This window comes from Sphaerodactylus townsendi, linkage group LG08 (assembly GCF_021028975.2).
Source record: "Sphaerodactylus townsendi isolate TG3544 linkage group LG08, MPM_Stown_v2.3, whole genome shotgun sequence".
NCBI classification, from domain to species: Eukaryota; Metazoa; Chordata; class Lepidosauria; order Squamata; family Sphaerodactylidae; genus Sphaerodactylus; species Sphaerodactylus townsendi.
This window is the reverse complement of record NC_059432.1, coordinates 82373767-82397680: the sequence shown is the minus strand read 5'-3', so window position 1 is coordinate 82397680 and position 23914 is coordinate 82373767. Positions and strand designations below refer to the sequence as shown.

The 23914-nt window shown below is 42.6% G+C and overlaps 1 protein-coding gene across 3 annotated transcripts; it reads left to right on the top strand.

The window, feature by feature from the left end:
• Nucleotides 1-23702, top strand: SLC16A14 (solute carrier family 16 member 14). Of its 3 annotated transcripts, none has more exons than XM_048507047.1 (5): nt 1-687; nt 12798-13073; nt 15812-15955; nt 20400-21386; nt 23407-23702. In XM_048507047.1, the coding sequence occupies exons 2-5, from the start codon at nt 12812-12814 to the stop codon at nt 23556-23558; spliced, it is 1545 nt and encodes a 514-aa protein (XP_048363004.1). In that variant the 5' UTR covers nt 1-687; nt 12798-12811; the 3' UTR covers nt 23559-23702. The 3 variants fall into 3 exon arrangements, with proteins under 3 accessions (XP_048363004.1, XP_048363003.1, XP_048363005.1); XM_048507046.1 differs by having other exon boundaries at nt 2-1142; XM_048507048.1 differs by lacking the exon at nt 1-687 and having other exon boundaries at nt 12914-13069.
• The last annotated feature ends 212 nt before the right edge of the window (nt 23703-23914 follow it).

The following is a 23914-nucleotide window of genomic DNA, read 5'->3' as shown; positions in this document are numbered from 1 at the left end:
AGAATGCTACTGACTGCTGATCTTGTTTATGTCATAAGGAAAACTGTGAAAAGGGTCCCTGTTACAAGATGCTACTATGGTAGGACACGGGGACAGGGAGAATATTTCTGGAAGCCCATTGTTCTCCTGTATATAACAGTGTAAAGCTCAGCCACTTCTTTCTGAGTGTTTTCTCGCTGTCTCTCTCCACTCACCCACGCAAAGCAATTGCGGGGACATAAAAACGCTTCTCGGGCGAGCGCTCTCGTCACTCGCCCGACAGGAAAGATGACTCGCCAGCCCACAACCTGTGCGTAGCTGCTGGCGAGCTCCAGACTTGGCCCAGCAGCCAGCCACAGGAGCATGCGAGATTTGCAAATCTGCGCAAAACCAGACTTAGCCGGTCTCTCGCATGCCTGGAAACGCGCGCCGGCTTCCAAATGGCGAGCGAAGGAGTGGAGCGGCGAGGAGGCGGAGGAAGAGGAGGATCGCGGAGGGGACGAGCTGCCTTCGGGACAAAAGGGCGATGATCGGGGCTAAAAATCGGCGAAAATCAGCCCCAGCTCCGCCTCGGTGCCTAAGAGGAGGCTTCCAGGCGCTCGGCTGAAGATGCCACTCAAGCCCCCTGCGGTTCCTGGGGCTGCGGGGAAAGCATCGGCGGAGCCTCCGCGGTTTGGGGACGTCCGGCAGTAGAGCGGGTCCTTCGGGGTGAGTGCTTGCAATTGCCAGGTCCGTCTGAGGCCTCGATCCCACCACCGCTGGGCTGCATATTGCCCTAGGGAGTGGGAAGATCCGGGCAGCCCCTGCACGACGGCTGGAGGGAGGGCGGATCAGAGCGGCGTTTGCTCCCCGCGGGAAGATCTGCCGCCGCCGCCGCCGCCGCTGCTGCAATGAGGTAACTCGCGGTCAGTCGCCTTCTGGCCCCGCCGCCCGGGATTGCGCAGAGTCTGACGCCGGTCTGGTTACTTGCACGACCGTATGCATCCATGCATCCGAAAGAGTAGCGCAGCCCTTTGCAATACAGCCAGAGGCTACTTTCGGCTTCAGAGTGGAGGAAAGGTGGTGGAGAACTGACTTTTTTTCATTTCCGCAGTCCGAATAGAGTTCAGCCGCTGGATGGAAAGACGGCCGATTCAGGCTCCAATAGCATATTCACTTAGAAAGTAAGTCACCCGGATCTTACTTCGGAGTAGACGTTTTTAAGATCTCCCATCAGAAAAGCAAGTCCCTAATCGGGTTGTGGGAGCCAGGCAAGTCCCTGGAAATGGAAGTGGGGTTTTCAGCTAACTCCCGCTCATACACCATTAAAAAAGAAAAAAAAGAAGAAAGAACATAGCGCAATTTCACTGAAGCTTTCTTCCAAGTGAGCAAACTCACTCAGGAGGACAGCAAAATTGCCCTTTTAGTCTCATCTGCTACAGGATCGAAGTTTACATTTAACATCCCCATGGAAACGAAACTGAATGAGACTCATGTAAACATAAATAGCAGGCGACCGGGAGATATTTAGTTGCACATTTTGTGCACCATCCACAGATTAGCTGTGTCGATGCAGGGGAGTGAAAGACACAGTGCTTCATTCCCATGTCATTAGATACTTAACTTGAATAATTATGAAAGATGCTTCAAATGTGGTGAAAAGCACCATGCAGGAATTAGTAGGGATAATGACACATATGGGTTTTTGCAATGCGGTATCCATGCTTATGTCATATGGTGTAAAAACTGAAACTGTTATAGAGTAAACAAGCGGGAACCCACAAGGATTTTTGGATGGCATCTCCAGGTGATCTCCAGTATCCTGGATATTGGCAGCTCCAGTTCCCCTGGAGGAAACAGCTGCTTTGGAAGGTGGAGTCTAAGGGATTAAACCACCCTGAAGTTCCTGCCCACCCTCCCCAGGCTACACCCTCTAAATCTCTAGGAGTTTCCTAACCTGGAGTTGGCAACCCTATTTCCCTCCTACCTAGCAACCAGCCTACCTTCAGCTCCCCCCCCCCCCCGTGAGGTAGGTTAGGCTGTGAGGTAGGTTAGGCTGAAAGTATGTGATTGGCCCAAAATCACCCTGCGAGCTTTCATAGGAACATGGGGATTTGAACCTAGGTCTCCCACACCCAACCCTGAAACTCTAAACTACACCACACTGGCTTTCATAAGTCTAAACTACATCACACTGGCTGCTGTTGAACAGTAGCAAGCAGCCAAGTTTAATTGAGTGATGGAAGTTGGTGGCATCAAGTCACCCAGACATTGCTTCTGGGCCTCAGGTTGCCCGCCTCCAGGTAGGACCTGGAGGTTTCCCAGGTTTATGACTAAATCCCAGATGACAGATTTGTCCCCCTGGAGAAAATAACTACTTGGGGGGCGGGGGACGACCATTACATTCAGCTAAAGCCTCTCCCCTCCCTAAACCCTGCCTTCTTCAGTCTCCACTATAAAATCTCCAGGAATTTCCAAACCTGGAGTGGGCAACCCTAATCAGGCCTGGCCTCAAGGGACCCTCCATCAGAGGCCAAAATAGGCCTGGAAAGGGCTCTGCCCCCTCCCTGTTGCTTTTACTGACAGAAACAAGACTTGGTTGTCTAGCAACAGCCACTGAGGGAATTCATTGTTAAAGCTATAGGCACTCGTTTCATCATTGTAGGGTTGTTTAGATTCCCCCTCCCCAGTGAATTTTTTTAGATTTCACATTTTCCTGAAAAACTGGGACTCTTTTCAGGTTTGTAGAAAGATCTGTCTTACCTGTTTACAGCTCCATTCACCAGATTTAAGCATACAAAGATTTGTCTGACTTTGCTATTAGTATGTAAGAAGCTAGTTGCTACTCAGTTCTGTCTGTGTAAGAATTTTGTCAGGTTTGATGCTGCTCTAAAAGTCAGACATCCCTAGCAGACACAAGCAGACTACCTTATTGCAGGCATGCAGTTCTTTTCACAGTGGAGAGATGATGAAGATGCTACCTGCTATCATTTGCCTGGGTGTGTCAGTAATTGCCACATAAAGCATCTCTTTGTTATTTAACACTATAGAGATAAACGATGGAAAAGCACAAGAGCGTAACCTATGAACATGTGTACACAGAAAAGCCTTGATTTTATTCTCCTTTGTAGGGTATACATTGCAATTACATTTTAGTCTTTGTTCTGTAATTACATGAGATTAAACACATAAACACACACAACGAGATATCGACATTCTTATAATTTTAGACAAATACTGTGATTCCAGGAATCCTGGAATTGGTCATGCTTCATTCAGATTCCACCTCTTAAACATTCTGATCTCAGACCAATATTTAGTAATTAAAATATTTATACCACACCTTTCTCCGTGGTATTCTGACCTCTCTATATGATCAACGGCAGAATAAAGAAAACCAAAGAACCGAAAGCTGCAAAGGACAAGTAATCTACTTTGTGCAGTGAGGCACAGGACTGGCAAGCTGAAGAGCTCGAGCCAGTTGATCTCTTTGCCACAGTAGTCTCTTGTGGCTGTGGACAAGCCCTTTGGACTGAATTTTTTTAGAATCAGGATTATTGTTCTGTGGGCAATTTTTTTACAGCTTTAAAAACCAGTGCCAGTGTGTTTGCTACTGTTTATTCTATACATCATTCATGAAATGGAGGGTGGTGTGCCCAACAACACTATGAGGGAGGTCAGTTAACCACCTATATACGGAGCTGCTGAGCTTCATCGATGAGGATCTGGGCAGCAAAATAACAATTTAAATGCAGCAGTGAAAACATGTTGGGCTCTTTCCACTTACTCTCAGGAATGGAAAACAGCCCTGGAGCAAGTTAAATTGAATGGCCTCTGGAGGGATTGCTGTTGCTGATGATAGGTCTGAGCCAAGTGTCCCCAGCTCACTGGTCTTAGTTTTCTTGCTTCTAGCCACCTGAGGTCCACTATGGCAGTGACCCATTGGGAGATCGCTCTTCAAGTTAAATGGACAATTCCTGATCCTTTTCTTAGCAAGAGAGAGAGTGCTGGAAAAGCGTGGCTTCCGCTGGTGGAAAGTTCCAAGTTGGGCAGCCCCATTCAAGAAGAAGAAGAAGAAGAGGAGTTTGGATTTATATCCCCCCTTTCTCTCCTGCAGGAGACTCAAAGGGGCTTACAATCTCCTTGCCCTTCCCCCCTCACAACAAACACCCTGTGAGGTGGGTGGGGCTGAGAGAGCTCCGAGAAGCTGTGACTAGCCCAAGGTGACTAGCCCAAGAGCCAAATGCCTGGCCATGGTGCTGCATGGTGCACATGGCTCCCCCCTCCCCAAGAGGCTTCCCGGCAGTGTGAGGAGGCTCAAGAAGTAAAAGAGCCTCCCCACCGCCAAGAAGACTCTATGGGCCTCAATAGACCAACACCATCCAAAAGAGTGGCTTAAGTCTGAGTAATGGCTTGCTGGCATAATGCTGGCAAAGGCCAAGGGATTTGACTAACATTAACTCCTCCCCTGGCCATGCCCCCAGATTGCCCCGACTATACTGGCAGGGGACCTGGGATGTTGGCATGGTGTTCAGCACTGCATTCCAATGCTGGTGAATGTGTGTGTGGTGGCCACATGCCAGCAGGATTGCCCCTCTGCCAGGGTAAGTGCCCTGGAAAGAGTGAATCCACTGGCGTGGTGGCATGCCGGTTCCAAGAGCAGATTCTGCCCCTTCCCCTTGGATGGGACTCAGCAGATCTATAGTGACCCATCACTGAGTTTTCAAGGCAAGAGATGAACAAAGGTGGTTTGCTGTTATCCACAACTCTGAACATCCTCCCATCCAAGAAATAACCAGAGCAATGCTGCTTAGCTTCCAAGATACAATGAAAGATACAATGGGCCATCCAGGTCAGCATCTATAGCTTCTACATCTGCCCTTTCCAGGGATGTAGGTATAGATTTTTTTATGGGGGGGTTCAGGGGTGGGACCATGCCCCCACCCATCCCTGGAGGTGTGGCCATGCCTCCCCCCAGAGCCCCGCCCTTGACCTCCAGTGCCTTTACTAAAAGCAGCTCTCCGAGGGCTGGGGACGAGAGTCAGGCAATGGCCATGCCTCCCCTCTTGCAGCCAGCCCTTCCCTTCCCCCCACCAACTAGGCTCCCAGCCAGCAGCTGGCAGCCCCTTCTGCCCTCTCCTCTGGGAAGAGGTGTAGCTAGGGAAAATGGAGCCCAGTGCAAAATCTAAGTTTTCCAGGGGGCCCCCCATGGGCTGCCACTGTGATGCTGGAATCCACCCCAAACAGCATCACTTTGAATGGTGTTTAAACTAAAGAGCCCAAATTCCCCTTTTAAATCTACCTTAAATGGAGAATCTGGGGTCCCCAGTTAAAACAACATTGAAAGTGATGCTGTTTTGAGGTGGATTATTATGGCCCCTTCCGCACAAGCAGAATAATGCACTTTCAATCCACTTTCAATTGCAACTGTGCAGAACACCAAAATCCACTTGCAAACAGTTGTGAAAACGGATTGAAAGTGCATTATTCTGCATGTGTGGAAAGAACCTATTCCCCACCCTGAAACAGCATCACTTTCAATGTTTAAACGGGGGACCTCAGATTCTCCCTTTAAATCCATGCCGAAGGGGGTGGATTTAAAAGGAGAATCTGGGGAAATTGGGTGTGCCTGCAGTCAGGGGTGCAATTGTTAAGCTACCAGCACTGAATTTTCAGAGTATCTTTAAGAGATTCTTCTAATGATCCCACCCAGGTTTGGTGAAGTTTGGTTCAGAGGGTCCAAACTTATGGACTCCCAAATGTGTAGCTCCCATCTTCTATTAACTCCCATTGGAAACAATGGGCGATGAGGGAGCCCTTTTGGGAGTCTATAGCTTTGGACCCCCTGGACCAAACTTCACAAAACCTGAGTGGTATCAGTAAGAGACTCTCCTGATGATACCTTATAGGTTTGTTGAAGTTTGGTTCAGGGGGTCCAAAGTTATAGACTCCCAAATGTGTAGCCCCCATCTTCTATTAGCTCCCATTGGAAACAATGGGGGATAGGGCACCCCCTTTGGGAGTCCATAACTTTGGACCCCCTGAACCAAATCTCACCAAACTTGGGTGATATCAGTAGGAGAGTCTCCCAAAGCATCTAGCTGCTAGCGTAAAAACTGCGCCCCCTGCAGGCCAAAACCTGAAAAAACACTAAAAAAATACAAAAACCCACAAATGGGGTGGTGGAGCCTCGGACATGCAATGGGGGGGTTTGAATTTGAGAACCCCCCTCCTTACCTACGTCCTTGGCCCTTTTTGTTCCTCCTCATCTCCTGATGGTGACTATCATCAGATTTGGGGTGGGGGTGGGGGGGAATCCAGAACTTTGGCTCCTAAAAAAGTGGACAAGGACATTAAGGAGTTGGCTGATTATCATCACACACAAGGGCCTCAAGAAATGCATCTCCAAGTTCATTTATGTACATGTTTAAATAAAGTTGCCATGTCCAAAGAGTTTATTGTCCTGATAGTTTCTTGTTGTGAACCTGTTCACCCCCTCAGATCTTCCCATAGCCCCCCTGCCTGCCTGCCTGCCTGCCTGTCTGGTGAGCCCCTCCCCCAATCGAGCTGCCTATTCAGCCATAACACAAGCCTGCTATTTTTTGGTGGCAGCTTCAACATCATGGTACACTCTCTCCAAGTTGTTGTGAGCCCCTGTGCAGTCTGTTAAAATTAATGCCATACTTTTTATAATGGCATTATGTAGTTAATATCATGAGGTTGTTAATATGTGAGAAAGTTTCAAGGGTGTGTTTCCCCTGTCCCTTGAAGGTTTCAATTGACTTACTTGTGGGTCAGATTTTTGTAAGCTACCTTGAATTGCCTTCAGGGTTAACTAAAGGGCTGTCGCTTTGCATATATTCCCCATGGACCAACCACATTCTTCTGGGTACCACCTTTTAATTGTTCTCCCAGTTAAGGGAGCCACTTGGCATCTACAAGAACCTGTAGTCTGTAGTAGTTCCTACCTTGTGGTGGAAGAATTCCCTGAGTAGGAGAGGGAGTACCATTTTTAGGAGGCTGTATAAGGCTTTTAAAAAAACTTATAATAAACCTTTTCTTAGCTAGGGTGTTGAGATTTTTAATTGTAATATACAGGTTAGACCATGATTCCACCTATTGCTGGACATTATTACACAAAAAACATAGTCTAATCTGTATATTCTCTAGAAAAATAGTGATCTGCCTAACAGGATTATTATATAGAGCTCACAAAGTATGAACTGGAAAGATCAAAGGAGCTATAGAAATGGTAAATGATAATATCCTCAGAATTTCATTCACTAGTTGACTTGGACAAGACTATTTAACAGTACTGTTTTCTTTGTTTAACACTACTGTTTGGCTTTGCTGCTGCAAAGAGTGCCCACTACTTTTTCTTTTTTGGCAATTTATGTACTGAATGACACTTAGTCGTACAGCAGAAATCTGGCCAGTGAATGAATGGAGGATGTTGCATCAGGTCAAGGCTATGCTAAGATGAGGAGAGGACATGCATCCTATCCTATTTCTGCCTCACAGATGGGCGTGCACACAATCTGGACAGATGACCTTCCTTGTTCATGAGTGTGTTTACAGTACAGATATGCAAAAACAAAATAAATGGAGGTGCGCAGTATTAGACGTATTCATGGCCAAATGACCTGTCCTTATCAGGTCACAGTAAACATTTCTATTTCTGCCTCTGCTGCAGTTTGTTGAAAATCTGCCCTTAATTCATTGTAACTGTCTATATGAAGTTGCATCTAATGCCAGTAATTCAGGTTGCTAGTAGCGGCAGTTGTGTGTCACTGATTTTCTGTTTGAGGAAGAAGGAATATTTCTCCCAAAAGAGATCTGCATCAGCACCTAGTTTGATGTGGTTTATTTATTTGCATGGCACTTTGGAGAGCAGCCACTTCAAAAAGTCAAATCAGCATACTGTGGAGCTTAGAATCAACGTTTGAAGAGGAGAGGAAGCAACAAAAGGAGGCCAGGGAGGAAAGACAAGAGGAAAGGACAGGGGTGCAAATGCTGTTCACATAGTCCTAGCTCCGTAGGGTAAGATTTTAAAATGTGTATCCCTTTTTCCTGATCAGTCCCTGGGGCAGCACTTAGTTGTTTGGTTCCTTTTGTTGGAGACAGCACTGGCAACAGTCATCTTTGTAGTATCTGCTTTTTAAAAACAAATATGTTCCAGGCTTCCAGCTCGGGGGTAAAGTGTAGATGACTGTGGAAGGCAACGGCAAACCAATCTATTAACATAGCCTGCTTAGTAAACGTTGTGATGTAATACAGGCTGGTAGAGCGTAGGCATAGAGGTACTCCTTCAAAGCATCACATCCCATTTCCTTACTAGCTGTGGTGTAGTGGTTAAGAGCAGGTGGATTCTAATCTGGAGAACTGGGTTTGATTCCACACTCCTACATTCCTGCTGGGTGACCTTGAGCTGGTCACAGTTCTTCGAAACTCTCTCAGCCCCACCTATCTCATAAGGTGTCTGTTGGGGGAAGAGGAAGGGAAAGGAGCTTGTAAGCCACCCTGAGTCTTCGAACAGGAGAGAAAGGTGGGGTAAAAATCCAAACTCTTCTTATTCTTACCATTAAGAACCAATAAGATGACACCTATGCTATAAAATGTAGATTCATTTGAAATATGTTAAGAGAGAGTGTTATGGATACCGTGGCTTGCAAAAATTTTTAAAAAGTGGGCTCTAGATCAAATTATCCTGAACTGTCCCTAGATGTTAAAATAACTAAAGTGAGGCTGTTGTATTTTGGTCGAATAAAGAGAAGATAAGAGTCATTGGAAAAGATAACAATGCTAGATAATAAGGCAGCAGGAAATGAGGAAGACTCAGCACAGATGGATTCACTATATAAAGGAAGCCATTTCCTCAGTGTGCAAGACCTGAGCAAAGCTGTTAATGATAGGCTGTTTTGGAGGACATTGATTCTTTGGATCACCACATATTGGAAGTGACTTGGCAGAACAACACCTGTAGAAATGTTACTGTCCCTTTTGGGGTGGGCTTGGCTTTCTCCCACGCATGCCACTTTTGGCTAACCCAATAGGAAATTCTCATTTACAGTACATTCATTATTCCGGGCTCACAACACTTGCCTTTTGTTTAGCTTGATTTTGGACCCGCAGTGTAGAAATCAAGCCCCTCTCCTGGCCTGTATATTTTGTTAGGATTCCTTTTATGGTACCCTTTAGATATTGCAATAGTGGCACAGGAACTGCTTTCCCATAGTTTTCCATAGTACTGCTATAAAGTTTAACGGCAGGCCACCATGTGGATGGGCATATAATTGTGTGGACCCTCTTTGCTGCCTCACCCCTGCCCTTAATTCTGGCCAGATTACAATTGCATGGTTGAGATCCATGAGATCAGCCTCACATTGTAATAGCATTAGAGCATCAAAAGGGCACCCCAGTCATTCACCGGTGAGGAGTCATCAGATAAACAGCCAACTTGTATGCATTCGAGGTAGGGAAAGGTGGATCAAAGGAGGAGGGATTGTTGCTGCCTAACAATATCACATCTGTTGGGCAGACGGAGCTTTGTCTTATATGCCAGCCAAATAGAAGGTAGCCTGCAGTTCGTTACCACCCCCATCCCCCGTGGCACTTCATGCTGATGCCTTCCAGAAACAGAGAAATAATTTTTACTCATGTATGTAAAAAGTAGCATATAAACAAATGGAAACTGGCATATTATGTTATGTTAATTTTTGTGCCTTTCAGATGCTTCAGTTTGGCAAGGAAAGGGGTGGCTTTTAAGTGGCTTTTAAGATCGGCTAGATAAGCAGCAGATGGCTTAATTATGTTAAGTGAGTAGTGCAAATGGATGTACCAGTGAAATCAGCAGGTGGATTAATTGCATCTAACCCTGAGTTGAATTATTGCCATTTCCTCCCCCTTAGATGAGCTGCAGAAAATAAAACAAAATATAATTCTGGCACCCCAAACTAACCAGTGCATTCATTTCCCATTAGCCTAGTATTGTGGCTAGAGTGTCAGAGTAGGATCAAGGAAGACAGCAGTTTAAAGCTCCATTCTACCATGGAAGCTTGCTGGGTGACTGGGCTAGTCACGCTCTCTCGACTTAACCCACTTCACAAGGTTGTTGTGTTGAGAATATGGAGGAGGAAAAAATTATGTTCTGCCTCTCGTTGGATCCCAATTGGGGAGAAAAATAGAATATAAGTAAATAAATGTAAATGGATCCATACTATTGTGAAGTTGAACCAAGTGCTTCAAAACAGGACCGTAGCTATGGGTTTATTATATACATGTGTTTTAAAAGTGAAATGTATCAGTTCCTGGCTAAAGGAAAGGTAAATACACTCATCTCTTTTATCATTTCTCTATTTACTTTCTCTACCCCGGCCAGCTTGAAAACAAGAGGCAAAAGCAAGCAAAGTTCTAGAGAAGAAACAAAGGCCTTTTATCAGTGGTGGGATTCAGCAGGTTCGCACCACTTCGGCAGAACCGGTTGTTAAAATTGTGCTTGTAAACAACCAGTTGTAAAATTATTTGAATCCCACCACCTGAACCAGATGTTAAGTCATTTGAATCCCACCACTGCCTTTTATATCTGTGGTCTTTCCAGAAACATAATCAACAGATTTTGTGCCTTGGGCAAACCCCAAGTTCAGGGTCTAAAGACCTGTTTTCAGAACAGGGATCTGAGTAGGAGTGAGTACTCAAAAGGCCCCATCCTCTCAACTGATGCTGGGTTGAAGTGCTTCGAGACCGCATCACCCCATATGTTCCCACACGGCCTCTTCGTTCAGCAGAGGCCAATTTACTGGTGGTCCCCGGCCCCTCGATGATGCGGCTGGCCTCCACACGGGCCAGGGCTTTTACAGCCCTGGCCCCGGCCTGGTGGAACGCTCTTCCACCAGCTGTCCGGGCCCTGCGGGACCTTGGTGAGTTCCTCAGGGCCTGTAAGACGGAGCTGTTCCGCCCGGCCTTTGGAGGGACCGGCCACTGATAGTGCCCCCCCTTCTTCTGGCTCCTACACCTGGGCCTATAACATCTGAGGGGATCTGCCGTCCCTCCTCTTGGGGGGGAGGATTTGATATTAGGTTATCGGGCGTTACCCACGCTTTTATTTATGCCTTATTTTAAGTGTTAGTGTTAGATAGTCTCCGCTGCTTTTATAAGTTTTAGCCAATTTATGATGATTTATGATTGTATTTATTATATGCTGTACACCGCCCAGAGCCCTTCGGGGACGGGGCGGTATAGAAGCTCAAAGTATAAACAAACAAACAAACAAACAAACAAACAAACTTTAAAAAAGCCCTGCTGCATCAGACCAATGCTCCATCTGGTCTACCATCCTATTCCACACAGTGGCTATCTAGTTGTCCCACAGGGCCAATAAACACAGCATAGAGGCAAAGATAGGGATGCCAGATCTGGAGATCCTCTTATTATGACTGATCTCCAGACAGCAGAGATCAGTTCACCTGGAAGAAAGAGCAGCTTTTGATGGTGGGCTCTGTGACAGTATACTCGATAGAAATTCCTCCAAATCCTTCCATTCTTGGGCTCCATCCTCCAAATCTTTAGGTATTTCCTAACCTGGAACTGGCGACTCTAGGCCAAGGCCTTCTCCTGATGCTCCTACGTATCACTGGTATTCAGAGGTTTGTTGTCTATTCATTTGGGTAACTATGAGTAGTAGCCATTGATGGACCTTTTCCCCATGAAACAGCCTAGTTCAAGTCATCCATGCTTATGACCATCACTAAATCCACTGGAAGTTAATGTGACAATTTAATTACACATTAAGCAACGAAATATTTTCTTTTGTCTGTCCAGAATTGCCCATCAACCTGATTGGGTGACTCAAGTTCTAGTATTAAGGGTAAGGGAGAAAAAGTTATCTTGCTACTTTCTCTACCTCATACATAATTTTATACCCCAGTTATCTTTTATTATAAATAAACTGAAAAGTCCAAGTCTCTTTAGCTGTTGTTTACAGCAATGGTTAGTGCTTTGTGTTTTGGGGATGGCCCTTGTGGTCTCTTTCAGCTCTAGGACTCTATAATTCTATGGTGCTCCAATCCCTTATTCATTTTCGTTGTTTTCTTCTACACCATTCTCAGCTCTCCAATATCTTTTTAATATATACAGCAACCCAAACTGTACACAACATGGCAGATGAGGCCAAACCAATAGATCTATATGGGGGCATTGCAATACTTGTCGTTTTATTTTCAGTTCGTTTTCTAATAATCCCTGGCATGGAGTTTGCCTGGTTTTTTTTTTTTTTTACTGCTACTGCATGCCGAATCAACACTTTCATTTAACGGTCCACTACAACTCCAATATCTCTTGCAGTCTTGGTCCATTCAGTTCTCATCAGTACATACATATATTTAGAAAATGTCTATACTGATTATCCAGGGAATTTGCCTCAGATGGCTTGCAAAATAAAACATAACAAAATTATAAACCACCATAAAAGTTGTAAATTAAGACACTCAATACACAAAGTCATTTGCTTTTGTTGAGGAAGCAAGAAACCATCACTACACCAGCTATAAAAATAAGTCAGTAGGTCCCGTCCAGTTGTGTTGATTTTTGCTTCTATTCATTTACTAATATTATTACATCAGCTCCCACCTTTAATCCACAGGTAAGTTTTTAGTCTGCTAATATCATACAGTGTCCATAATGTGTTTCTCCTAGCTGTGATGTCTTAAATAAACCATGTCAACCAAGAAACTTAATTGGAACTATCAATGTTTAAGTTGATGAAACATGTAACTCCAAAAATTTTAAATGAAGGAATGTCTGAATTGATTTTTAAGTATTAGTAACATCTTTATCTGCTTTAGGTATTACAGAGAACATGTATGCCAGTCATGAAGATATTGGTTGTGATTGTGAAGATGGTTCGAAACTTGGGGAGAAGAAGATGAAGTCAGACCCAAACATTGATGGAGGATGGGCATGGATGATTGTATTTTCATCTTTCCTGGTACATGTACTCATCATGGGATCACAAATGGCCCTTGGAGTTCTCAACATGGAATGGCTTGAAGAATTCAGCCAAAGTCGAGGCCTCACAGCATGGGTCAGCTCCCTGAGCATGGGTATTACTCTCATTGTAGGTATGGTGCTGTGTCTTTATTATAAAGCAGTTATCATCTTGATCCAAGGCCCCTCATGAATCCTGACATACCTGAATACATGAGGCTGCCTTATATAGTCAAACTATTGTCAAGATCAGTATTGTCTACTCTGACTGGCAACAGTTCTCCAGAGTCTCCCGGGTTTCAGATAATCTACTATCTGACCCCTTTAACAGCAAATTCCAGGGATCAAACAGACCAGGGACCTTCTGCATGGAAAGTAGATGGCTCTACCACTTAGTCATGGTCCCGCCACCCACCTGTAGAGGTTTGGTGTGTTTATAGACTATCACATTCATTTCCATGAAGGAGAAAGACCTATAAGTGCGTTCAGATTTCATGACAAACCTTTCTTTCTCAATTACATGCAGAAGCACAACTTCTCTTGCTTGCATGCTACTATGTGGAGAATATGACCAAAAGCCTTCTGTCATTTAGCCATGATATCCAAATGAGGGTGTCAGGGAAACTGGCAGTTGGGGATTTTTCTTCCCTCTAATCAGGATTGTGGGTAAAAAAAATACACCACTTTGCTCACATGGCAGTTACACGAGAAGTTCATGTGCCTCCTTGTTGATATGAAAATTCTGCAACCCCAGTGCTTTCACAGAGGTCTGTATGGTTAACAAGTTAGGATAGACTTTAACCCATAGAAAATAGGATAACTCATGAACTGAACTGTTACATTCCATAGGCAGTTTTTAAATCCCCCACTCTTTTCTGGCTTGCATTTGACAACTCTGAAGAAAACAGTTCTTGAACAGAACAAACATAGGGCAAGTACTCAGCAGACCATATCTAGACAGTTTGTGGTGAATTAATTATTAACAAAGTCAGGAGACAAGAAAGTTTTCAAGTCATGAATTTTGGCAAGACCTATGTACCTTTCTCACTCAGAAGCCACTCTGAAGACTCTACCCCAAAAAATTCCAAACCTTATCTTTAGTGCCAACCTCTGTTAGTATAAATGGTGTGATATTCTCTCTCTTAATAGCGCAATGTGGGAAACAACCTTTATACAGAGCAGGGCTCTCCCTCCCCCCAGAAAACCTATTTGAAAGAACGAAGACAGACATGCAGAGATTTGGTAGCATTTGAACAATCTCCCCCCACCCCATCATTTCCAACAAACTTCATGGAGTTCTATCTCTTTATGGGCACTAGGAATGGGTTGAGAAAGTGGGGAACTCTCTGTTGAACAGTTCAGTTCAGGGTGCGCAAATTAGAATGGGTGTATTGCATGATTAATATTTTCTTGTCATAAAGTATCTTAAAAAAAGTGGAGACCCCCAAATTCAAATTTTGTAGGCTTAAATAAATCTAAAGGTTTAGCAATAGCTGCTTTTAAGATACAAAGTTGTTTGCCTGTGTTGCTTAACTGTAAGCTCTCTCCTTTAAAAACCAAAGTGTACTATTAGAAATAATTGTCTAGTTCTTTGAACACAGATCTCTAGCACTTAATGATCTTGAAGAGCTTTCATAATGCTACTGCATTTGCAAGTGATAATGAAATGATTTTATGTCTGATCATGTTTATGGCGAAAAGAAAACCATCCTCTAAACTTCAAAGTTATGCTAGTGACTGCTGACTTTGGTTTCTCCCTCATCAAATACTGTTGCATGTTTTATAAACCCACATCTATTTGATGATTAGAATTTGGTTTTACTAACCCTCTTCAAAGTTTAGTTGGAAATAAAAGAGAACTTGATTTTAATTTTTTTGTGAGAAGAGCAGCCGGAACGCTGCTCATTCCTTCTTTCTCTAATACTTTTAAGGGTTGTTGTAAAAGCCAAATAGCTTTTTTAAAAAAAATTTCAGAGTAAAAGTGGATCAGGGACCTTTTTTGACACAACGTATAGTTATGGAATTGTCTGACAAGATTCTTGCATGCCTTTTTCTCAGCCCAGTTTCTTCTAATGCAAAGTGAACCATTAGCATTCCTATTGGATGCTACAAAAAGTTTCTTCCTTTACACAAAAACAAAATATTTTGTTTTGCTTCTTTGCTTCTAAGAGTAGGAAAATTCGTCTTAAAAAATTAAAAAGAACTCCACCCTCACAGGTATTCCTGGTCATGTTATAACTGCTGTTGGTGGGTTTCTATTGAAAGGGGCATCATCCATTCTAAGGGAACTGTGTTACAAAAAGTGGAGTTCACCATAGTGCACTTTCTATACTACTATTTTGGGCTTTACCAGGTGGTGGCTACAATATCATGGACATAATTGGCAATTGTGTCAGAGAAAGCATTTAGTGGGGCCGTGGCTCAATGAAAGAGCATCTGCTTTGCATGTAGAAGCTCCCATGTTCAATCCCTGGCACCTCCATTTAAAATTAAAGAACAACCTCCAGGTAGTAAGTAATATGAAAAACAGCCTCCTAAGATTTTGGAGTGTCACTGCCAGTCAGAATAGAAAATATCAGTCTTAATAGACCAACATACTAAGTCATTGTTAAGTTGCAAAAACTTGGATTATGTGGGCCGTATACGGTGGATTGGTGTTGGAGCACTGGACATCAGAAATATAGGTGGTGAAGAGTTTCCACTTTGCAATGTCCACAGGAAGCTGCTCTGTAGAAAGTGTGTTTGGCTGTGGGATCATGGAAAGGAGAACTGACAAGATGAGACAAATGTGGTAGTTTGCTGACTGTTGCTAAGAATTGTCCAGACGGAAATCCTAGGTAGAAAACAAACATTCTTCATGTCTTTTTCATAGGTCCTTTTATTGGTTTATTCATTAACACCTGTGGATGCCGGAAAACTGCAATAACTGGAGGAATCTTGAATGCCTTTGGGTGGATATTAAGTTCCTATGCCTCAAATGTCTATTACCTCTTTTTTACATTTGGAGTTACAGCTGGTAAGTGTTGTTTATTTTTCAATATTCATATAGATCAGAACCAGACTATCACCCTTAACCACCAGTCCTTGGATGATCAGAAACACCTCCAGGTCTGTATCTCCCCAACTCTAAAGGTTTCTTCATCCATCTGAGAAGATGACCTTCTCTATTGAAATGAATGGTCATGCCTATGCATGCAGGATCTAGGTATATGTTTTAAGAAACAGCTGCACAGATTCCTTGACTCAGTCAATTTAGTCAGTGCTCAGGTGAAGTATTTCAGATTAACTGGATAGTTGTATCTTCTAAATGTTGTATATAATTAACATAATTTGCATATCTTTTTAGGAACCTAGCAGCTCCCCAGGTGCTGTCAGACCTCCTGCACTTATTTTTAAAACAGTTTCTTTTTCCTGAAATTAGAAATATAAAATTTAGCCATCACTTTATTCCTTTGTGAGCCTTCATAGAACTGAATTGCCCACTGGTGATCTAAAGATGTGTGACATGAACATGCATTTGAATGGTGTTCAAAAATCCAGTGAGCCATGCATATCCAAGCAGAGTTACACCTAATTTCATTCAAGTCAGTAGACTTAGAAAAATTTAACTCTGTTCAGGATTGCACTGACAGTGCACTGAAATTAGTTGTTAAATAGTACCAATGTAACTGAACATTGACTTATGACAAAATTCCTGCACAACAGTAGAAGCAGTTGTCCATAGGATACTGTCCATGACATACATGTCTGATGGGTATTAACCTCAGAAAGCATTTTACTGGATGTACAAATTATGATGTACAGTCTTCAGAAACTAACTGTGGGAGGCCACATGTATTGTCTTTTTAGGGCAATTTGCCTTCTTCACATTGTTGACCTTTCTGAACAATATTCACCAAGTTGATTCAGGACAATATATTTAATGATATTTGATATATACTTCCTTAACTCGCTTTATTGACCTTATTGTTAGTATTTTAAAAAATAGCAAACAACCTTTGCTCTTAAGGAGGTATAACAGCTGATTAAACAGATTAGCCACTTACATTTCAAGCAGTGAAAAACTGCTCAGGCTGCATTCCAAGGTCACATCAAGCTGCACTTCTGGTGAAATTACACTTCAAAACAACATTCACCTTTCCTTTCCTTTCTACATGAATTGAGCACAATTAAGGAGCATGACACTGAAGCAAATGCATATGCCAATGCAGGTACCCAAGAAACTGGAGTTTGCCTATTTTCAGCAAACCAGAATTCTAAACCACAGTTTAATGAAGGTATAGAATTCTGTCTTATGAGGGAATAAACTGTGATTTACCAAATTCCCAGCACTCACATGACATAAGGAACTTGAGTTTTTCAAACTAAATCACACTCTGTACACAAAAGAAAGAGGAGGTATTTATGCAGACATGGTGAGTAGCCATGTTCATACACCAATCTCAGTTTAATTGGAACTTGTTGTGATTTGCAACTTTGGACTTTAAAATCAGGCAATATTTCTTATTTGAGAGCTAGTGTGGTATAGTTGTTAAGAGTAGCAGACTCTAATCTGGACAACTGTATTCAATTCTCCACTTGTCCACATGAAACCTGCTGGGTGACCTTGGGCCACTCACAGTTCTCTCAGAACTCTCTCAGCCCACATTGAGGCAGGCAATGGCAAACCACCTCTGAATGTGTCCTTCCTTGAAAACCCTGTGGGATTGCCATAAATATCTGTAACTTGACAGCAAAATCATATACACACATATCTTATTTAAAAAACACATGAAAACAATATACCGTATATACTCATGTATAAGTCGAATTTTTCAGCACATTTTTAATGCTGAAAAAGCTCCCCTCGGCTTATATGCGGGTCATTAAAAATTTCTGTGTGTTTTTACTTTGCCGGCCAGCAGGGGGCGCAGTTTTTATGCTAGCTGCACCAAAATTTCAGGGTACCCTCAGAAGACACTCCTGATGATACCAGCCAAGTTTGGTAAAGTTTGGTTCAGGGGATCCAAAGTTATGGACCCCCAAAGGAGGTGCTCCCATTCCCCATTGTTTTCAATGGGAGCTATTAGTAGATGGGGCTACCCTTTTGCGGGTCCATAACTTTGGACCCTCTGAACCAAACTTCACCAAACCTGGCTGGTCTCATCAGGAGAGTCTCTTTATGATACCAGCCAGGTTTGGTGAAGTTTGGGTGAGGGGATCCAAAGTTATTGACCCCCAAAGGGGATGCCCCATCCCCCATTGTTTACAATGGAAGCTAATAGTAGATTTTCCATTTCTGATAATATCCCTTTTAAAATCTAAGTTGGGTTACATTTGGACATACAGATGATGATGAGGAATCCAGTTTTGGAGGATTTTAACTCTTGTGTTTTAGCTTGGTTTCTGGTTGATCTAAAGTTTTTGTACTTTTAAAGTTATTGTTGATACCATATTGTTCTTGTTGACCCTCTTTTCCACTTACAGAGCCAGTTTACTGTTTTTCTTTGAAATAAATATTCAAAAACATTTAACCTACTGATGCCTCAATTGATGTAATTTTATTGGCATCTATTTTTATTTTTGAAATTTATCAGCAGCTGCTGCATTTTCCACCCTCGACTTATACGCGAATCAATAAGTTTTCCCAGTTTTTTGTGGTAAAATTAGGTGCCTCAACTTATATGCGGGTCGACTTATACGCGAGTATATACGGTAGCTGAATTTGCCCCGTAGTTGGAAAACTAAAGTTACGTAGATCCCAAAGAAGTATTATCAAGAATGAATGCTCAGTCCTGTCTCTCTACTAAATTCTATTAAGTTCAGATACTAGGTACAGAACTGCAGCCAGGGCTGGATCCCAGCAGTTTCCTCTGCTGGTGCTAGTATCTTTTTCTGGCACAATGAGGCTTCCACCATTGTATGAGGCCCTTTTGTTGGTGAAATGCTCCTTGGAAAAGGTAGAATACTCCTTTCACAGGGGCAGCTGTGCTGCTGGCAGGAGAATGGACTGGAAGGATCCAGCCCTTTGAGTTCTAGAGAGCTGCAACATGTGGATTCTGGAATGCACAGGTGAACAGCCATAAAGACATTGTCGTAGTAATCTGTTGGTCCTACAGACATAAGCAGGCAATCCTTTAAGCTCAGCTATCTTAAAAAGGAAACTGTGTGGTTTTGCTTTGTGTAGAAGTGAGAGTTGATTATGGGAGTGGAAATGATTAATCAGCAGCAGTGAAATTATCTGTCACTGTCAAACTGCAGCAGGATAAGCTCAGGTTGTTCAAATGGCCTTCTGCAGCCCAAAACAAATGAACAAGTGTTAGTTTGTCTTTGTTTAATGGCACAGAAAAGCCATGTGAGGCAGCTGGCTCTTTTTACCTCATGTTAAGACTTGCCCAAAATCAATATTTGCTTTTTCTGTTTCTAAAGCCACTCCAATTCCTGTTAGTGTAAGAAGAGGAATCTTTTGTTTTTCCTTCTGGAATGAGGAAAACCATTGAGAATGTATTTCTGAATAGTGATAAAAAGTTTAGGAGTAGGTAATGCATTCTGAGGCAGAAAATAGATGGTCAATGTGAAAATGTTTTCTTCTTTCCCTTGATGAGGAAGTAGTGCTAGCACATGACCAGACTGCATTTCTGTTACATCCATTTAAGCCAATTAACTCACAGGGTATTGTTTGATCATGAATGAAAAGAGAACAGTTCCAGGTGTTATCTCAGAAAAACAGCAATGTTAAATATTTTTGAGAACAAGATTTAACATACTATACTCAATCAATGTACATCCTCCTGCTCTGTAAAGTAGCTGATTTCTTTAGGGCTGACCAAGTCCTCCATGCTCCTGGCTTTACATTCTAAAAATTGGTAGTATATCAGCTCCATCATGCTTCTTTGATGTATAATGAAATCCCTTTCCTGAAGAGGAAAATGTATCAGTAACTTATTGTACAACATGCCCCCTAGAATAATTCTTTGGTTTTAGTTTTAGAGTCCTTCTAGCTCTGGATCTTTAAATCCTATTAATATGCATCAGCTGCCCAAGAAAATATATTCCATGAACTTGATATCACCCAATCACCCATTTGTTTTGGATGTGTTGTTATCACTCTCACCCACTACCCATTACTATACCACAGTGGTGGTGAACCTTTGGCACTCCAGATGTTATGGACTACAATTCCCATCAGCCCCTGCCAGCATGGCCAATTGGCCGTGCTGGCGGGAACTGATAGTGTAGTCTGATTATAAGGGTCCTCCTGCAACTTCTACATACTTTCCCTTCTAAAACACTGTTTCAAAGTATCAACATGTCCTACAACATGTCTTATTTCCTGTTACAGCACAAAGCTATGTATGGTAACAATCTGCCAGAATCCTTACTTTATGCCATACTGTCCTTGGTTTTCCTAGTTCTTATGCTTGGGTAATGACTAAAGTGAAGATAATTTCCCAAATCATTTTGGAACATCTGTTTTTCAGGTATTGGGAGTGGCATGGTATACTTGCCTGCTGTGGTCATGGTGGGAGAATATTTTCAGAAGAGAAGAGCCCTTGCTCAGGGACTCAGTACAACTGGGACTGGATTTGGTGCTTTCCTGATGACAATTCTGCTGAAATATCTTTGTGTGGAGTTTGGCTGGAGGGGTGCAATGATCATCCACGGTGCTATTTGTCTGAACCTGTGTGTTTGTGGAGCACTCATGCGACCCATTTATTACAAGGAAGAAACCACTGAAAAAGAGATAAACAGCAGCAAAAGTCAGAGTCACTCGAAAGTGCTGTCCTGCTCAGCAGAAACACTGACCTGTAATGGAGTTCTGTGTGAAGAAGAAAAAGACTCACAAAGTAAAGATCCTAAGCCTGGCAGTCTTCCAGCCTTGGGAAGCAAAAATACAACCCAACTTGGGAAGAATGCCTATGTCCTTTGCATTCTGAAGACAGTAAGCCAACTGACTGTTTCAGTCCGGAAGGGCTTTCAGACCTGGTATGCAAATTACTTTGGAGCAGCGTCCCTCTTCAGCAACAGAATGTTTGCAGCCTTTGTATTTTGGGCCTTGTTCGCATACAGCACCTTTGTTATCCCATTTATCCATCTTCCAGAAATAGTGAAACAGTATAACCTGTCTAGGCAGAATGACATCTTTCCCTTGACCTCAATTATTGCCATTGTTCATATTTTTGGTAAGGTCATCCTTGGAATCATTTCTGATTTGCCCTGTGTCAGTACTTGGAATGTCTTCATGGCAGCTAACTTTACCCTTGTCATCTGCATTCTTATTTTGCCATTAATGCATACCTATGTTGGACTGGCAGTGGTCTGTGCCCTAATAGGCTTTTCCAGTGGATATTTTTCCCTCATGCCTGTTGTCACTGAAGATTTGGTGGGGATTAAGCACCTTGCAAATGCCTATGGAATAATAATTTGTGCCAATGGGATATCAGCACTGCTTGGACCACCGTTTGCAGGTAAATATGGTGCTCTGTTTGTTCCAGAGATTTTGACTCACTTTTCAAGAACAAGGGGAAGGGGTAATATAACAGAGCAATAAAAAAACAATACAATTTAGAACTATAGCAGAGATAGAAGAAACCTGTATACTTCTAGTCATCAGTGTCCTGGATAAACAATAAGAGGGTAGAGCAACTCCAGGTATTCCTGGATGGGATGTATGTTCTAGATCCATTTCAGTCTGGCTTCAGGTCAGGTAATGGAAACAAGACTGCACTTGGAGAACTGTTGGATGATCTCAGATTGCAAATAGATAGAGTGCCTACATGTTGGCCCTTCATTCACCAACAGTGGCCAAGAAAACTCACCTACTTTTGGACACTGCTATGGCTATCCTGATTCATGCTACTGTAACATCCAGATTGGATTACTGCAATGTACTGTATGTGGAGTCATCCCTGAATACAATTCAAAAGCTGCAACTGATCCAGAATGCATAATCCCATCTATTAAAGTGTACTAGTCTAATTTTCCTTTGACAGTAGTATATAGCAGCTGCGTGGGGTACTTGTTTGCATCTAAATCCAATTCAAGATAGTGGCTGTGATTTGGGTCCCTCATATCTGAAGGACCACTTCTCTTCATATGGGCCCAAATAAACCTTAAGAACCTCCCAACAAGGTTGCTCTGTTTTCCTTGCTTAAAGTAATTGAGATCCTTGAACACCACAGCAAGGATGTTTCCTGTGGAAATCCCATCATTATGGAATACGCTGCTAGTTGAAGGGTGCTCTCATCCAATTTAAGTGGCAATGTAAGCCTTTATTAATAGGCAGACTTTATCCTGACTTCGGTTTAATGATGTTAAACTGTGTTAATGTTTAATGTCAGATTTCTGGTCAACTTTGTTTTATTGTAAATTGCTTTGAGCAACAAGGAAAAGTGGAATAGAAATTTAGTAAATAATATAGGGATACTGGCATGGAGGTAGTGTGTAATATAGATCCTTGGAGTTGCCAACATATGAGCTCCTATCCAAAGAAAGAACAGTCTCCAAAGCTGCCTTCTATATCCCACTGGAAGATGAAAGCAGAACCAACCAGATCACTCAAATGACCCAGAAGATTGTTGGTATCAAGATATTAAGAAGCCAGGATACAAAGAATGATGCCAACTAGCAATATTCCTAAGATTAGATCAAGTAATGTTTTGTATTCTTCATTGATCTGTTGACCATTTTATATTAATATTATATTATAGAACCGAGATGGTGAACCTTTGGCACTCCAGATGTTATGGACTACAATTCCCATCCGCCCCTGCCAGCATGGCCAATTGGCCATACTGGCAGGGGCAGATGGGAATTGTAGTCCATAACATCTGGAGTGCCAAAGGTTCGCCACCACTGTTATAGAATCATAGAGCTGAAAAAGTCCACAAGGGCCATCCAGATCAACCCCCTGTCATATAGGGAAACACAAAGCATTCCTGACAGATTCAGCCTCTGTTCAAAAGCCTCTAGACCCCACCACCTTCTGATGTAGCATATTCCGCTATCAGACAGCCCTTACCATCAGGAAATTTTTCCTAATGTTTAGATGGAATCTCTTTTCTCCTAATTTGAATCCATTACTCCATGTCCTAGTCTTTGGAGTAGCAGAAAACAAGCTTGCTCCACCTTCAGCATGACATCCCTTCAAATATTTAAACATGGCTATGATATCACCCCTTGACTTTCTCTTCTCCAGACTAAACATACCCAAGAGGGACTCCCTAAGTCTCTCCTCATAGGTTATAGATTCCAGATCTTTCACCATTTTGGTCATCCTCCATACTCCAGCTTGTCAATAACCTTGAATTGCGGTGCCCAGAACTGTACATAGTATTCCAGGTGAGGTCTGACCAATGCAGAATAGAGTGGTAGTATTAATTCCCTTGATCTAGACACGATATCGATGTAACCAGAATCACATTGACTTTCTTAGCTGCCATGTCACACTGATATTATATTGATAATTGCTTTCTTCTTATTTTGCAGGCTGGATTTATGATCTCACCCAGAAATATGACTTTTCTTTCTACATATGTGGTATGCTTTACATGGTGGGAATTCTGTCATTATTCATCCAACCTTGTATTGGGAAAAAAAAGACAGCAACAGAAAAAGTAATTGAAAATGGAAAAATATAAAAAAAAGTTTACCAATTTTTTAAAGAGAATGTCTGTTTTTTATTTTGTTTTCTAAAATAATACCAAGCAGTTTCTCTGATGGGACCAAATGGACTGAAAATCATCATGGTGGACACTGAATAAAGTTCACACTGCTACTCTCAAGGAACCTGTGGGGAAAGCCTTTATTTGGTACTTTTCTTGATATACATGAAATAATCCACTTGAAAAGCAGAATGGCCCAGTGTCTATTCAATGGATGTGGATCAATCAACAGCTGAAAAATTGGTTCTTTTGTTCCTCATAGAGATTTGACAATGTTATAACCCACCCAGTGTGCATTTGCTTCTGCTGTACACTAACAGAAAAAGAGAAGA